This window comes from Microtus ochrogaster, linkage group LG9 (assembly GCF_000317375.1).
Source record: "Microtus ochrogaster isolate Prairie Vole_2 linkage group LG9, MicOch1.0, whole genome shotgun sequence".
NCBI lineage: Eukaryota > Metazoa > Chordata > Mammalia > Rodentia > Cricetidae > Microtus > Microtus ochrogaster.
Genome location: NC_022034.1, coordinates 31,900,401 through 31,916,512, shown reverse-complemented (window position 1 = coordinate 31,916,512; position 16,112 = coordinate 31,900,401). Strand labels below are relative to the sequence as shown.

Sequence of the window (16,112 nt, the reverse complement as noted above, 5' to 3'; positions counted from 1 at the left end):
ATGTTGAATTCTTCTCCCTTCCTCAAAACCATGTAGGTAATATACGCTCTGAATACCAAAAACGATGAACACGAGTCTGCAATTCAGGCCCTCAAAGATGCTCACGAAGAAGAAATCCAACAAATTCTTGCAGAAACAAGAGAAAAAATACTGCTCTATAAAAGCAAGGTAACAGAAGAGGTAGACCTTAGGAGAAAGATTCAAGTTCTGGAAGCGTCTTTGGAAGACCATGTGAAGATGAAACAGCAAGCTCTGACGGAGTTTGAAGCCTTTAAGCACAGAGTTGCGGACATGCAGCTTTGTGCAGAGGCCCAGCACGTCCAGCGCATAGTAACCATGTCGCGGGAGGTCGAAGAGATTAGAAGGAAGTTTGAAGAGAGGTTGCGGAGCTTCGGACAGCTCCAAGTACAGTTTGAGAAGGACAAACGGTTGGCCCTGGAAGATTTGAGAACCACCCACAGACGGGAAGTCCAAGAGCTGTTGAAGTCACAACAGGACCACAGTGCTTCGGTGAACAAGGGGCAGGAGAAGGCAGAGGAGCTGCACAGGATGGAGGTGGAGGCCTTGAACAGCACCCTGGACGAGCTGCGACTTGAAAAGAAGAAGCTCATCGAGGAATATGAAGGCAGGCTGAACAAAGCCCAGGTATTTTACGAGCGTGAGCTGGATAACTTGAAAAGGTCACAGCTCTTCACAGCGGAAAGCCTGCAGGCTAGCAGGGACAAGGAGGCCGAGCTTCGCAAAGAGTTCCAGGGACAAGAAGCCGTTCTGCGGAAAACCATAGGAAAATTGAAGACCGAGTTGCAGATGGTGCAGGATGAAGCCAGCAGTCTGCTTGACAAATGCCAAAAGCTGCAGGTGGCCCTGACTGCGGCAGAGAGCAATGTACAGGTGAGTGGGCATGGGTTGGTTAGTCTTTTCTTTCTTTACACATGTTTGGTGTGTGTGTGCGCGTGCGCGCGTGTGTGCGCGTGTGTGTGCATGTATGTGTGTAAACCTGAGGTTGACACTGGGTGTTTTCTCAGATTGCTTTCCACCTTCTGTGTTGAGGCAGAACCTTTGCTACACCAGAGGACTCCATTGGCCTTTTCAGATATCTGGCTAGTCAGCTTGCGCCGGGGTTTCCTGGCCTCTGCCTCCCTGGCTCTGGCACTGCAAAGGGCCATTATGCTCACCTGGCTCTAGCTGGGTTCTGGGGAATCTGAACCTTGACCGGACATTTGGATAATAGACACTTTATCCATACCCACTGAGCAATCTACACACACAGGCATGCGCACACACACTTTTAAAAACTTCATTTTGGATTTATTTATTTTAGTTTACGTATTTGGGTATTTTACTTGCATTTATCTGTTAATGGATGGTTGTAAGCCACCATGTGGATGCTTGGGAACTGAACCCGAGTTCTCGGCAAGAGCAGCAAGTGGTCTTAACTGCTAAGGCATTGCTCATCCTTACCCACTTTTTCATATGTATTGCTTTGTTGACTTGGAGCCCAGCCAGGCTGGCTTTAGAATCAGCTGTTTATATTCATACCACTTTATTACACCTCCAACCCATTTTTTGTCTTTGCCCTTGTGCAGAAAAAAAATGTAGAAGGGGACATTTTTATTACCTTTACCTATTATTAATTTGGACATCAAGCACCCAAAAGATAAGTTTAAACCTTGTTGATACTATGAATAGGTTTTATTTAAACAGCTTCCTAGTATTTCTATTAGAGTTATAATATCAAGCTTAGGGGTTGGTTGTGTTCTTCTTTTTCTCTTCAATAAGGATGATCTGTCTCCTTATTTGGTATTTAGACACCGAACCAAAAAAAAAAAATGCTTTTGGTGGTGTGCACCTTTAATCCCAGTGCTCAGGAGTCAGAGCCAGGCAGATCTTTGAGTTTGAGGCTAGACTGGTCTATCAAGTGAGTTCCAGAACAGCCAGGGCTACACAGAGAAACCCTGTCTCAAAAAACAAGCAACCAAACAACCAAACAAAAAGTAGCATTTAGTAAGAGTTAGTCTACATATGGAAAAGATGCCAAAAAGCTTCTACGAGTTTTGTCATGCTGGCACAGAAAGCTTCCTGGCTGTGCTAATATCTGCAGAGCATTAGAATTCATTAGGCAGGGTAGAAATAGACTTCCCTAATTGGGTCGTATGACTTCAAATGTCAGGTTGTGTTACTTCATCTAACAGAGTTCAAACTAAGTAGCCCTAGTTCCACAGACCTCTCCAATAAGAGAAAGGTGTTGCTTGCAATTTAAATAAATTATTTAGCTTGGTGTCATGCTTGCATTTTGATTATGACTATTTGATCTTTCATAGGTTCTTCAAAAACAGCTTGATGATGCCAAGGAGGGAGAAACAGCCTTGTTGAACAAGCACAAGGAAGTGGAAAGTGAGCTAGCAGCTGCCCGGGAGCGTTTACAACAGCAAGCGTCAGACCTTGTCCTCAAAGCTAGTAAGTCCGCCCGTAGCTCGGTGCGGTGCTCAGCTAAAACCCACTCTTTGCTGCTCATCCAAACAATATCTGAGCAAAGTGCTTCTAATTTAATATTTACCATCTCTTATGATGTTTTAAAATGGTTTTTATTGTTTTTATTTTCAAATAATATCTAGCATTTTCTTGGATAATTATAACAATGAAATGACGAAATCATCAACAGTTGTGGGGCACAGCCCCCCATTCCCAGCAGCCTAGAGAGAGTAGTCCTTTTAGGACTCCACTGAAGTTAAGCCAGATCAGAAAGGGTTTTCAGGACAAGCCAGCTTGAAGCAGTATTGTTTGCCTGAAGAAATTTTTTTTATTGATTTTATTGAGCTATACATTTTTCTCTGCTCCCCTCCCTTTCTCTCTTTTCCCCTTTAATCTTCCCCCAAGGTCCCCATGCTCCCAATTTAATCAGGAGATCTTGTCTTTTTCTCTCTTAGGGTCCTCATTGTTGCCTAGGTTCTCTGGGATTGTGATATGTAGGCTGGTTTTCTTTGCTTTATGTCTAAAAGCCACTTATGAGTGAGTACATGTGATAATTGTCTTTCTGGGTCTGGGTAACCTCACTCAATATGATGTTTTCTAGCTCCATCCAGAAATAATAAGATGTTGTTATTTTTCCTTCTGTGTAGTACTCCATTGTGTAAATTACCACATTCTCCTTATCCATTCTTTGGTCGAGGGACATTTAGGTTGTTCATAGCAGCATTGTTTGCCTGAAGTGATTTTTAACATAGATTTAAACCCAGGGTCAACAAAAGAGAGGTGATCCCTGAACAAATAAGACACACCCACATGTGGGCGTGGCCTTCTCAAGGGAGTGCTGTATCTGGCTGTCTTCCCAGTAGCCTTGCTTATGATGTTAGTGCATTTCCAGTTGCCATCTTTAGAGCTGTCAGAGAGTCCGAGTTTAAAAGGGGGCTCCTGGAGTGTTCCAATCCAGGATATTTGTCACCGTGGCATCCCCAAATCACATGAACTGTCAACAAAAGTTGATTGACTAGTTTGTGAGATTTCCATAAAATATTGGAAGGCAGAAGAGCAAATTCAAAGTTAGGTATGCTCAAGCCCTAAGAAGGTTCATTGCTGTTTTTACTTTCTTGTTTGGGAATATCTTCATGTCAGAGGAGCAGTGTCTCTGTGTAAGCAGTGCTTTCAGCACATGTTGACTGCTGGGATGCTTAGGTTTCTGTTGGTAAGAGACCGCACCTAAGCTTTGGACCTGGTGGCTCCTTTTCCTTCCCACTTCCCCTTCTCATCCCCTGTCTTTCTAGCCTGCCTCAGGATGCCTCAGAGTTTTTGGTTTTAGGAGTATATTTTTAGAGAAGACACTCCAAAAAAAAAAATGAACAATTTATTCTTCTCTGTTCCTCTCTCCTTCCCTCTGTCTGTCTGTCTGACTGACTGACTGACTCTGGAAGAATTTGTATGTAGGGAACAAAGGTGATTTCACACCGGACAGCTGAGTCACCCATCTGATGTGGCCACTGTTCTTCACCTCGTAGCTCTCAGCAGGAAGATGCTGGTCCAGGTCGTCCGAGGTTGCCTTGTGTCAAAGTGGACTGTGTATCCAGTGAAGCTGTCTCGGGACCCCCGTTCCTTTGGATTGGCTCACTGGTGACTTTTTGTCCATAAAGTAGTCGTTTTTAATGACATTCAGTTTGTATTAGAATCAATGAGGCGGTTTGTGAGCCCACAGATGCTGTGCTTACCTCAGGCCTTCCCACTCCCTGGCTGCAGTAGTCTCTTTCTGGCTGTTTGTCCAGGGTTCTTTGGAAATCTCTGCTTAGATGATGCTTTCTATGAGAACCTGTTCCACACTCTAGATTTCACATCTTCCTTTACCCGTGCCTTTCCCTAACCCATTTTTAAATAGAGTACCTTCTAGCTATTCTTCCAGTTTCAAATATGTAAACAATGTGTCCTGATCATATCCAGCCCTTCTACTCCCCCTAACCCAGTTTTACTGTCATTTGTTTTATTGTTTTGTAAATATGTTGTCCTCTATAAAATGAATTCAATTGAAACGCCACTGCTGTCTGCCACCTTTGTTCCAGAGGGGGGGGGATGGTGGGGTGGAGTGCGAGAGAGAATCGAGAAGACTCCTTGTCATTTCATGGTGTTACTGCATCCTCTCTTTTCTTGGTTGCTCCCAGGAGACTTTTCCATGAGCTGCTGAGGAGTTCTCCTACCTCAGCTTGTTTAGCTTGCATTCTTCTCCTTTTGTTAAAAGTGAGATGTTGCCAGGGAGCAGCATTAGGGGGGTAAAAATGAACTTTCTATTTTAAAGAAATATAATTGCTAAAGACTGTCCCATGGTGAACATTTCCCCTTTGTACAGCAAGGAAGCCAAAGCGAAACTTGTGTCCCATTCAGGCGTGAAGTACGGTTGTGCCATTAAAGACACACTTTCATGTCGATGGTCTTAAAAATTAAGGAGATTTTCTTTGTGGGGGGCGGCTTCTAGGCCATATTGGAATGCTTCGAGCAACTCAGATGACCCAGGAAGTTACAATTAAAGATTTAGAGTCAGAAAAATCCAGAGCCAACGAGAGATTATGTCAGCTTGAAGAGGAAAGAGCTTTTCTGCAAAGCAGAACGCAGAGTCTGGATGAAGAACAGAAGCAGCAGGTGCTGGAGCTGGAGAAGGTATTGTGATGGGTACCCGGGGACGGGAAGGGATGTTCAGATGCCACTCCCGCCACACAGGAGCCATATGCTTCTAGTCTAGTGTGTGTCGCTTTGTTTTCGAGGAATGAGGTTAAAGAAAGGTCACATGGTATTATGTATGTATTCCGGTTACTTAGGTAATAATCTAGTTTATAAAAGTCTAGGAATTTCAACTTATTTCAGGCCAGAAACTGAGTTAACTCTTATTGCATTGGGATTTGTATTTTATCAAGTATCATATTAAGCATACTTTTTAAATAAGTGATTATGTTATTGCATACACTCCTAAGAAACTGGTTTCTTTTCTTCCTCTCCCTTCCCCTACACCTACTTCCTTCCTTTCTTTCTGGTTTGGGTTTCTGTTTTTTGAACTGGGAATGAACCTCAGGGTCTTATATGTGTCAGGAAAATGCTTTGCATCTGAACTCTCTTCCCAAGCTTGTTGAACTTTTTATTTTGAAACAGGGTCACTTTATGTCTCACTAAAGCTGGCCCTGAACTGTGATCCTCTGTGTAAATAAAAATGAGAGCATTTCATTACCAGCTCTGTATTTTCTCTTCCCCAATTGATTGATTCACATTCTCATATTCTCTGTCTCTGCTCTCTCTCTCTTTCTGTCTCTCTCTGTCTCTGCTGTCTCTGTTTCTCTTTCTCTGCTGTCTCTGTCTCTCTGTTTCTCTCTCTCTCTCTCTCTCTCTCTCTCTCTCTCTCTCACACACACACACACACACACACACACACACACACACACACACACACACTTTTCTACCCACCTAGGCTGTGCCTCTTTCCTGTATTCTCTAACAACATAAAATAGATGCCCTTTCGTAGAACTCATAAACCTGTTGCTACTGTCTTCTTCCTTTCATCACTGAATTGTGGTTGGTTGAAAGGTACATAATTAACACACCAATTGTACTGAATAATATTATTTGAGTAGTTATTAGGTAAGCTTTTTATGTACTGCACACAAACCTTTCTTTTAAGTTTGCCATTATTTGCTTCTAAAACAGCAACAGTTCTTTTATTTCTTGATCTAATATATTTTATTTTGTGTCAGCTTCCCTGTCCCCCTTTGAGAAAACCAATTGTAAGGTTTCAAAGTCTAGATCCCAAAGCAGTTAGTTCATTCCAGTTCACATATGTCTAAGGTGTTCAGACATCGATAGCACTGATGAACAAAGGAGGTGCTGCTTCTTAATCTTTTTTGTTTTCATTCAAGAAAGTAAATGAAGCAAAGAGAAGTCAGCAAGAATATTATGAAATGGAGCTTAAAAACCTGCAAAATAGATTGGAAGGCGAGGTGGCCCAGCTGAACGAGGCGCACTCAAAGACTTTAGAGGAGCTAGCCTGGAAGCACCACATGGCCATAGAGGCTGTGCACAGCAACGCCAGCCGAGATAAGAAAAAGCTGCAAATGGTGAGTGCAAGCCGGCGGGAGTCCCGGCTCCTGTCTTGTCACTATGGCTCCAGCGGTGAAATCCACAAACATGGGATTTCTTCCCTGCCATCCTCTTGAGACAGGGCCTCACTGTGAAGCTCAGCCTGTCTCGTCCTCATCATTCTCCTGCCTCCACCTCCCAAGTGCATGCCCCACCACACCTGGCTTGCATTAAGTTCTCGGTGGGGGCATGGTTTGTTAACACAGACTACTTTATCTGAGCCATCACAGAACACTCTTTCTTCTGGGACTTTCTCATGAGTTAACTGTACCAATCAGGAAGCCTTAATTCACCTGCATAGATATCTCTAGTCATAGCTTCCTTGTCTGGGAACATTGTTCATGTATGTGTGTCTTTATTTTCCTTCCTTTCACCTTGTGAATGGTACTGCCAATATTGCACAGTAGAAAACTGTCTGACACCCGGGTCTTGGCTATGGTGGCATGGACCCTAAGCTCACCTCTGGCACCTTCTCTGACAGAAGAGGCTGTGATGCGTCCTATAACATTCCTGAAAAGATCCAGTGGGCGCAGATGCTGGGTACTCAGACATGTCCTAGCTGCGGTGACCAGCAGTGTCGCTGAAACAGTTGTCACATGCATACATTGCAGTTATGCTTTACAGATATTTCTTTGGTTCATCCTTGTGACAGTTGATGGCTGTTGCACCCTGTCTACTGATCAATGGATGTACTCAGTCACAGATCTGTCAAATCATACTGCATTTAATACCCTCGTGCAGGTGTTTGTTAATAGGGGTGCTAACGTTTTATAGGGTAGCACTTTATAGTTTACTAGTAATTTTCTGTGGTATATTTCTTCATACCAATGACTTGGAGATTAGTGTCATTTTCATTATAAAGTATATACTATATTTAATAAGCCTAAATGATTTTTTGCAAAACCATGAACCTGATTAAGTGGAATAGTTAAGACACAAATTCAAATTTAGATGTTTGGCCTTAATACCTCTTTGTTTTGTGGCATAAGTATTGGAAGAAATATTTTAAGATGTAAAATTTAAGAATTTAAGAAAGATTTTCTGTTAGAATGTTACTTCTTTCTTAACTAGTATGTGTGCATCTAAGCACAGACGAAAATTTCTCAAGACTGATTGCCATTCTCTCCGTGCCAACTCACACATCCCATCCTGATGTGGTCCTGTGCTTGCTTACGGAGACAGCTGTCACTCCTCAGGGTGCCACACTAATGCACGCAGTGGACAAGGCTGCTCACGATTTCCTCCCTAGCCACTGTTTGTCATCTTTATTTATGTGTTCGTTTATAATCCATGATGTCCTGCTTTCAAGTGTTATTTAAGCAAGCCCTACGTTGTCTTTACCTCATGACTCCCAATCATCACCCAGTAAATTCTGATCTTTGAGCCACCTGCAAACCTACTTCAGCCCACATATGCCTCTTTCACAAAATAATTTCAATGTATTTATTTTTATTTTATGTCTAAGCATTTCCCCTATAAAACTGTGCGCTACATTTGTGCAATGGCTGCTGAAGTCAAAGGGCATTGAAGTCCCTGGAATTGGAATTACAGAAGGTTGTGAGCCACTGTGTGGGTGCTGGGAATCAAATTTGGGTCCACTGGAAGGCAGTCAGTGCTCTTAACTGCTGAGCCATCTCTCCAGCCCTCCACTTACAGTCCTTAAGATATGTTTCACAACATGTTTGCCATTGGAAAGATGACTTGGACTTTCCTGTATGTTAGCACATTCAAAAAGCTCTGTGTTGTGTTGGAGATTTCCTTGGGAAAACAACACACATACCTGCTCACTCCAGAACCGGAGCCTGTAACAGACCAAAGTAACAATTACACCAATGTCCAAGTTGTGGAAATGATGAGTGATTATTGGGGTTCCTGGCAGGAGCTTAGATGAGGAGTAACAAGGAGCAGCAATGACTCAGAAGCAGCTGCATCTATAAAAAGCCCACCTCACCAAAGCTGCAGCGGTAGCAAGCACTCTGCACGGGCTGCAAGCAGCTGCATGGGCCTGAGACTCAGACCCACAGCTGGGCTGGCCAGAGCTCCTGCCCCAGCCACTTTCCCTGCTTCTATGACGCTGGGGAGGAGGCTCTGAGAATTGCACAAGTGTTCCCTTCACCACACCTGTGACATTTTGCTTACCTCCTGAGGTCCCCGAGCTCCTGAAGGGACTTACCAGAGAACACTCTGGGTTGCCTTATCTGTACCACTTACCCAAATAGTGTGTTTCTAGCCTGCTGCCCCCTTCCCGTGTTGCTACCCAGCTAACATACTAATTGTGTAAGGTCAAACCAGATCCTTCCAGAACAGCCTATCTCTTACATCAAAGCATTTTTTAAAAAAAGATTTAAGGGAAACAGATCAAGGCCTTGCTCAGCCATCATCCAAGAAGCTTCTTCCTGCAACTGATGGGAACAAACACAGAGACCCGCAGCTGGACAGAGAGAGATCTTGGAACACTCAGCCCTAAAATGGGATGTCTTCCTCAAATCCCTCCCCTCAGGGCTCAGGGGACCCTGCAGAAGTGTAGACAGAAAATGTGTAAGAGCCAGAGGGGATGGGAGATACCAGGGTGAGGGGTGGATTGTGAGGAGACCCTCTACATCAGCGTGGTCGGTGTGTGTATGAACTCACAGAGCCTGAGGCAGCACCCTCAGTGGCCCCAGGGCCCTGCACCAGGTCCCCTGCTGTGCATTGCGGCTTCCAGGTTAGTGTTTTTAAGGGACTCCTGAATGCCAACAGTGGATCTCTTGAGTTCTCTTTCTTCTGTTTGTTTTGTCCAATTCTGACCTGTTTTTGTTTATCTTATTGTATTTTATTAGAAGTCTGTTTTTGTTTTTCCTAATGAGAGACAAAGAGTGGATCTTGATGGGAGGGGTTGGGAGGAGTAGAGAAAAGGGAAAAACTATTTTCAATAAAAGAAAAAAATGTAAGCTCCTTATCTTAAGGATCTTAGTGACTAATAAATATGTTTATGAAAGTGGAAAATAATGTTTCGCTAAGATGACCTCTCTGTTCCTTATTTATTGCAAAAGGATTACATTTCCCACTGTAACTATAGTTCACCGTCTTAATGAAAGTACAGGGACAACCTGTGCGGAAACGGTGACATCACATCCGGGACTGCCCTCCTCAGACAGGGTAACCCTTGGCTGCCCCTAGGACCTGGCCTTTCAGAAGGGTCTTGTCTTCCCCCAAGATGAAAGGCTTCCCTACTGAAAGTGTATGTTTGTGAAAACACCGACCACCTGCCTTTCTCCCGGAACTCTGGAAGAGGGTGCCCTATTGAGAAGGACCTGGGCTCCGAGTCTCCCAGGAGCCTCCCTCCAGACTTTGTTTCCTTCTGTTGTCACGGCTTGTAGAGGAGTTTAGCATGTCCCGTGTGCAGGGCCCTGGGAAGCCAGTGCCTCTAGCCCTGGAGACTCCTCTCGCACACTTTTCCCTCAGTAGATTGGGATTTAGGTATTTTCACCATAATAAGCCATGGCTATGTTGTATACCAACACTGTGGCTACTCCTAGAATTTCTTCCAACTTCAGTTTGTCATGGAGGTCCCCAACAACCCTACCACAACCTTCCTCATCGTACATGGCAGAAGCAACGCTCTAACCAAGCTGCGTGTGGAAGCACACCTCCGTTGTGTTTAGATATTTCTTTCCTCTGCCCAGAATGCTCGGTTCCCCTCTACTCTGCCATTATTTTTAACTGGTATGCTCTTCAGTTAGCGTCAAGTCCAAAGAAAACTCCATCCCCTAAACTCCAAAAGGCAGTTCATGTATCCAGAAATGAGCTCAGCCTGGACTACAGAGGATTTCTAGCAAAAGGTAGAAAAGCTAGCATTCCTTGTAAAGGAACTTGTAAAACTGCTTCCTCTATTCCAAAAGGAGTCATTTCCCTTACCTCCGGCAGGAGGACATATGGCTACCTGTGGTGCCTACAGCAGCATAGCAAAGCTCCCTCTGGCCTCTAGGCTCCTTCTATATCGCATGTACACATTAAACATTTCAAAATCCAAGCTAGCGTCCTAGCCCATTTCCCTTCCTCCCTCCCCTTAACTCCCACCAGCTCATGGGATTCCCTCCTCCCAGCTACTCATTTCCTTATAACCCGCTATTCCTGCAGACTGCTCCTGCAGGTGTGTTTGCTCCCTCTGCGCTGTTCCTGCTTCTCTCGCTGTGTTTCCTCTGTTTTCTGTCCACTGCTTTCCCCCCCTTCTCCTGCAGACAGCCCTGGCCATGTCCAGTCAGCTGACCATGTTCAGCCTACTTCTTTTTCTCTCTGCCCTGGACTTTTTCCAGATGCCTCTGGCTGTTTTCTCTCTTATATCTAAATTAAAAACCTTACCCTTACACACACTATGGAGTGGTCATGGTGTTAGTTTATACACTTAGGAATTACTTTCTCTCTAAAGTTTCTCCTTCAAAGTTTATCCATTCCCTGCCTAGATAAGCCCCCCCCCTTTCTGTGCCCAATTTTGAGGAGTAAGTGGTTCCTTATTTGGTGCTGTGTGTCTTTAAGACAAGCTTCATACCACATCTTGTTGTCTGTGGGGCCCAGATGTTAAGTAGCATGCCCAGAAAAGAGATACGTCCTTCAGTAGATATCATTGTAAATGATTTTATAATCCAGTTATATTCATTTTGTTCTTGTAAATTCTCAACTACATTCCACTGTGAATTCCTGAAATGTTATAGGATTTTTTGTATTTTAATATAAAAGAATGAAAATTCAAGAGAATGTTTGCTTTATCATGCCAAATTATCATTTCTGTCATGCTTTTCTGGTTTTCTAAGATAACTTAACCAGCCAGTTATACTCTCGTGATTAAGAGCATTGTCTAATGGCTATATCAGAATGATTTGATATACTCCATTTAATATTAAATGGTATTAGAGTTAACTGTGATTTTTTTAAGTGGAGAGATAATTTGCAAATTAAAATGTTAATATAATCATTTGTTTCTTGGAATCTTAAGGTATATAGTTCTTCAATCTTACTAAGTTTTAATTTTTTTGTCTTTCTAAGGAATTGGAGGAACAATACAAAAAGGAGAAACTGAGTCTGGAAGAGGATAAAAATCAACTTCAACTAGAGCTAGAAAATGTAAAGCAAGTGCTGGAAGACAAGCTGACTTCAGCCAATCAGGAGGCAAGCGCTCTTTAGGCCTATCGCCTGCATTACATGTACGCTTTGTAGTAACTTAATCTGGTGGCAGGATAGGTAGGTGAGCAGAACTGTTCAGACATCTTGAATCGCTGCTAAATTTTCATAACACTGTATTTACGTCCCATTAGGTAAATATTTACCATCAAAAACATGAAACAGCAGGGTTTGTGGAGAAATACAAAGCCTTGGAGACTGCACCTCCCCTGGTGGAATGGGAGCAACTGTTAGGGGTGTAGATTTCTCTACACTGCACCTCATTTTAGAGAGAGAGAAACTTTGTAAGGTCCAGATCCTGACTTCTGAAACAAATTGTTGAATCTATATGAAAATATTATTTAGCCTGAGAAAGAAAAGTCTAAGGATAGAATATTAAAAAACACCAGAAGTCAAAAAAATAAACTTGTAAGTAAATGTATATGTAAAGACATTTATAAATTATGGCTTTAGCTCCTCCTCTGTCTCCATTGAGGCAATTGCTAAATGCTTCCCTAATATTTACCTTTCTCTTTCCAGTTCATCCCTCTGTGGCAACTTGGCTGAGCTTCCTCTAGTTCTCTAACTGGGTTCTTGTCTTTGCCCCTCTCATATGCCGGCTTTTCCCTCCTCAGTGATCTCATCGTTCCCCACAGCCCTCTCCTGCCCTGTTCTATTACTCTGAATCGCCCGCAGAAACCACACAGAAGGCACAAGCTCTGGAGTTTGCTCTCTGTGTCCTTGGATTGTTTTTAAATGTTTATCCAGGGAAAATAAAGCCAACTGCCTTGGAGATGATAAAGGCTGTGGTGGATACTGATGGCAGCCCGGCCTGTCTTCTGTTGTCCTAGCTAATCCGCGTGGGCTTCACGGATGCACTTTCTCAGCAGAATCCACACAGTTACCGATCTGTACTCATCAGAAGGCCCTTTAGTGACCATCTGTTTCTGGTGCAGGCTCCTCGGGCTTCCTCTCTCCATTCTAAATGGCTCGTCGTAGCATTTTCCCAGTCTGCGTTCTGAAACTTCTCTGAGAAGAGCTGCAGTGCATATCTAACTCACTTTTCTTGGCTACATTTTCCATTATGTTTCAGTATCCTGGCGATGCTTTGGCGCAGGGTATTATGGCTCCCTGAGAATTTGCTTGGCCCGGTACTCCATCTGCTTCTGCTTCCCCTTCAGACCGACAGCCTTTCTCCTGTCCTGCTGACTCAGATCTCCAGGGATAGATTCCCAGTCTGCTTCCTGAACTTAAAATGAAGGATAGTCACATTTCCCAGTTAACCAAGGTTTTCATAAAACTCATTCACAAATCATTAGTGAAAACAGATTATAAACACATTATTATGCATATAAATGTATTAATGGGGGAAAAATGAAACAATGGACATATTATGAATATTCTAATATAAATAAGTGTATAAAAAAATAAGGAGCGATTCTTTGGGATATTTGCACCTATCCATCAGTGACTCTGAATGTCATATGTTGCAATGATATGATTAGGAGCTCAGGCTCACCTCTCTAAGTCATGCCTCGTGTGTCCCTGTGTCCTGAGTGTTAGTGCACCTCTCTGTGGGCCACAGCAGGACCGGCTGGCTTTTTCAGTCAAAGACAAAACTTCTGTCTTTAGAAAACATTCCATATGTAAAAGAGAAAGGAAAAAATGTGTAACTGGTTGATAAATTGCACAAACAGATTCTTGTCTTTACCACCTTTAGAGTGTTTACAAAACAGTAAGGAAAACAGGCACCCTGTTTTGTTTTGTTTTTATAAACAAAAGAGAAATAAGAAAAATAAATTTAAAATTATGAACTAGGAATCCATAAACTGCCACTCCGTGAGCATAAAATTAACTGTGATAAAAATTGAGGCCATGCCGTGTTGCTGAGTGTAGAGAGAGATAAACACCCAGAAGCCGCCAAGGGCAATATGAAATCACATAATATTTCTGGAAAGGGCTTAGCAGCCTGTGTGGGAGCCTTGGATGGACATGCCTGTTGACAGCAGCTTCAGTTTTGTGTTTGTCATATAAGCAAATAATGAAGGATTATTGAGAAAATGTCAGCACTGTTTATAGGAGAAATTCAGAAATAGGTTAAATTTCCGCAGAACTCTTGTTTTCCTAAAAGAAAGGAAGTCTTTTTCTAATTCACATAGCATCATCTGCGTCTCCCCATGTTCTGGAGCTGTGTGCAGGCCTATGGGAATTGCCTGTTTCTGCATGGAGGCACCACATGGCCTACTGGTGGCCTGGCGATAATAGTACAAGGTCAGGAAAAGGCTGAGATACTGGTTTCCTTACAGGTTAAATGCTTAGATACTGAGATGTTAAAGATACTTTATCCCTTGATCAGTTAAGTATATATGAAGTATTTTAGTAGTGACTCATTCATTTTTTTAGAAAATGGTGGAAGGTTGGGTACAAGGAGCTTTTACATTGTGATTGTACTGACAATTAGTGTGGTCCCTGCAGTGATGAGGGGTTTCACAAAATGAGGTGTTTATAAGTCTAGCTAGATGCATACCACAAAAGGAAGATAAGTGATTGACAGGGAATGAACAAGAGGGAAAACTGAGGAAATATTATACAAATTCATGGGAAGTTTCAAGATACTATAGGAATGCCAGTATAGATGTGGTACTGTAATAACTACAGGATAATATTGCTTACTATTTCCCAGACATTGATTCATATTCTTCTCTCCTCTATCCTTAATACAGAGAGGACAGTAGATTCTAGTCACTAAGTCACTGAGGAGTGATGGAATTTGTCTGTGTCACATACTTAAGTGGCTAAGATCAAAATTTCAGTCTGAGCGATATTATTTTAGCTCAGGACCACAGTACTTTACCCTTCAAACAAATACAGAGACTGAGGGAGAGAGATTACCAAGCTAGCTGGAGAGTTAGGCTGCCTCTATGTCACAGAGGTCCTGTGAAATATTTTAAATATTAGCATGATGGAAGGCTGCTAGGAGATGCTAAGCACACATATGTGAGAACTTACTTCATGTCCATATTCATCATTTATAAAAGTTCACTGTGTGCTTCCTAGGAGAAGGGATTGGAGAAGAGACCCTAGGGAGGCTGTGTCTACCTTCTGTATTCCCTTAGCGGTCATAATAAGAAGAATCTAGGTTGTTCCCTCTCTGTTGCAAAGAGCCGAAGTTCCAGTGCAAACCAACAGAAGGACAAAGGAAATATATCTACCCATGTGATTCAAAATATCAACTTCAAACAGAATGGATTCTGAACTGAAATGGGTGACACTAGGACCGGGTTTCTTTGTCTCCTCTTGGATTTGCCTTCTTGGTGCTCTCCATTCTGACTTTATTCTTCAGTCATGTATTACCCTGGACAAGGTACAGCTGACAAAGGAGTTTCCCTGGGAGACCCGTTTTCCCTTTCACAGTCGAAGATCTCTATGAGTGATGTGTTCTTCCCCATAACTGCCCCTGAATCATTCCCAGTGGATAGAAAATGAGGCGACTGTATTGGGTGAGCCTCTGATCAAGCTGATTATCTGGAGTTCATCTGATTCCTGCTGAGATCACAGGGTACCAACGGGGAAAGAGAGTAGATCTTCCACCTGCCAAAAGATATTTTGACAGTGACAGACAACAGTTGTTTTTAATCATAACCTGTCCCTCGAATAATGAAAACCCAGAGATAGATATTGGGGTTCAAGCTGAAGATCAGAAAAGCAAAAGAACCGAATCATTGGAGAAGTCTTACCTCTACCAAGGCTGGGTGACTGCAGACTGAGCCCTGAGCCTCTATCTCCCTCGTTTTATATTCCCCCTAGTACTGGGATTAAAGGTGTGAGCCTCCACCACCTGGATCTGTTTCTGCATTGGTCTTGTGTCAAGGATGACCTTGAACTCACAGAGATTCACCTGCCTCTGTCTCCTAAATCCTAGGATTAAAGGTGTGTGGCACCATTGCCTGGCCTCTAGTGGCTTAGTTTTACTCTCTGATCTTCAAGCAAGCTTTATTTATTAAACCATAAGTAAAATCACTATATTTACCCACTTTTATTAAACTCATAGAAAACAGTCAGCTATTCTTACTGTTTACTTGAAATTTTTATTTAATTACATTTAACTGTGCACAATTTAAAAGTTTTTGCTTATTTAAATATTTATTTCCTCTTTAATTAAATTCTTTATTTCTTTAATAAACTTCCCTTTATCCTTCATGTACTAATTATAATATTTTTCTTCATACATTTTTGAATGTTATATATTCATGTAGCACTTAACTGAGAACTTGCTAGATTGTGGAAGAATGTTTCCATGTTATTAAATTTGGTTATTATTTTCCTTTTAAATTTTTTAAAATTTATGTATATGTATATAAAATTTATGTATATAT

The 16,112-nt window shown here is 42.4% G+C and overlaps 1 protein-coding gene across 8 annotated transcripts in view; it reads left to right on the top strand.

The window, feature by feature from the left end:
* Fam184a (family with sequence similarity 184 member A) overlaps positions 1 to 16,112 on the top strand; it is a 121,870-nt gene that overhangs the window by 56,423 nt on the left and 49,335 nt on the right. For all 8 annotated transcript variants that reach the window (XM_013352424.2, XM_013352422.2, XM_013352423.2 and 5 more), the window contains exons 2-6: positions 37 to 891; positions 2,322 to 2,457; positions 4,955 to 5,136; positions 6,381 to 6,578; positions 11,623 to 11,745. In XM_013352424.2, the coding sequence (XP_013207878.1) occupies positions 37 to 891; positions 2,322 to 2,457; positions 4,955 to 5,136; positions 6,381 to 6,578; positions 11,623 to 11,745 (1,494 nt within the window). The remainder of the gene's footprint in view (positions 1 to 36; positions 892 to 2,321; positions 2,458 to 4,954; positions 5,137 to 6,380; positions 6,579 to 11,622; positions 11,746 to 16,112) is intronic.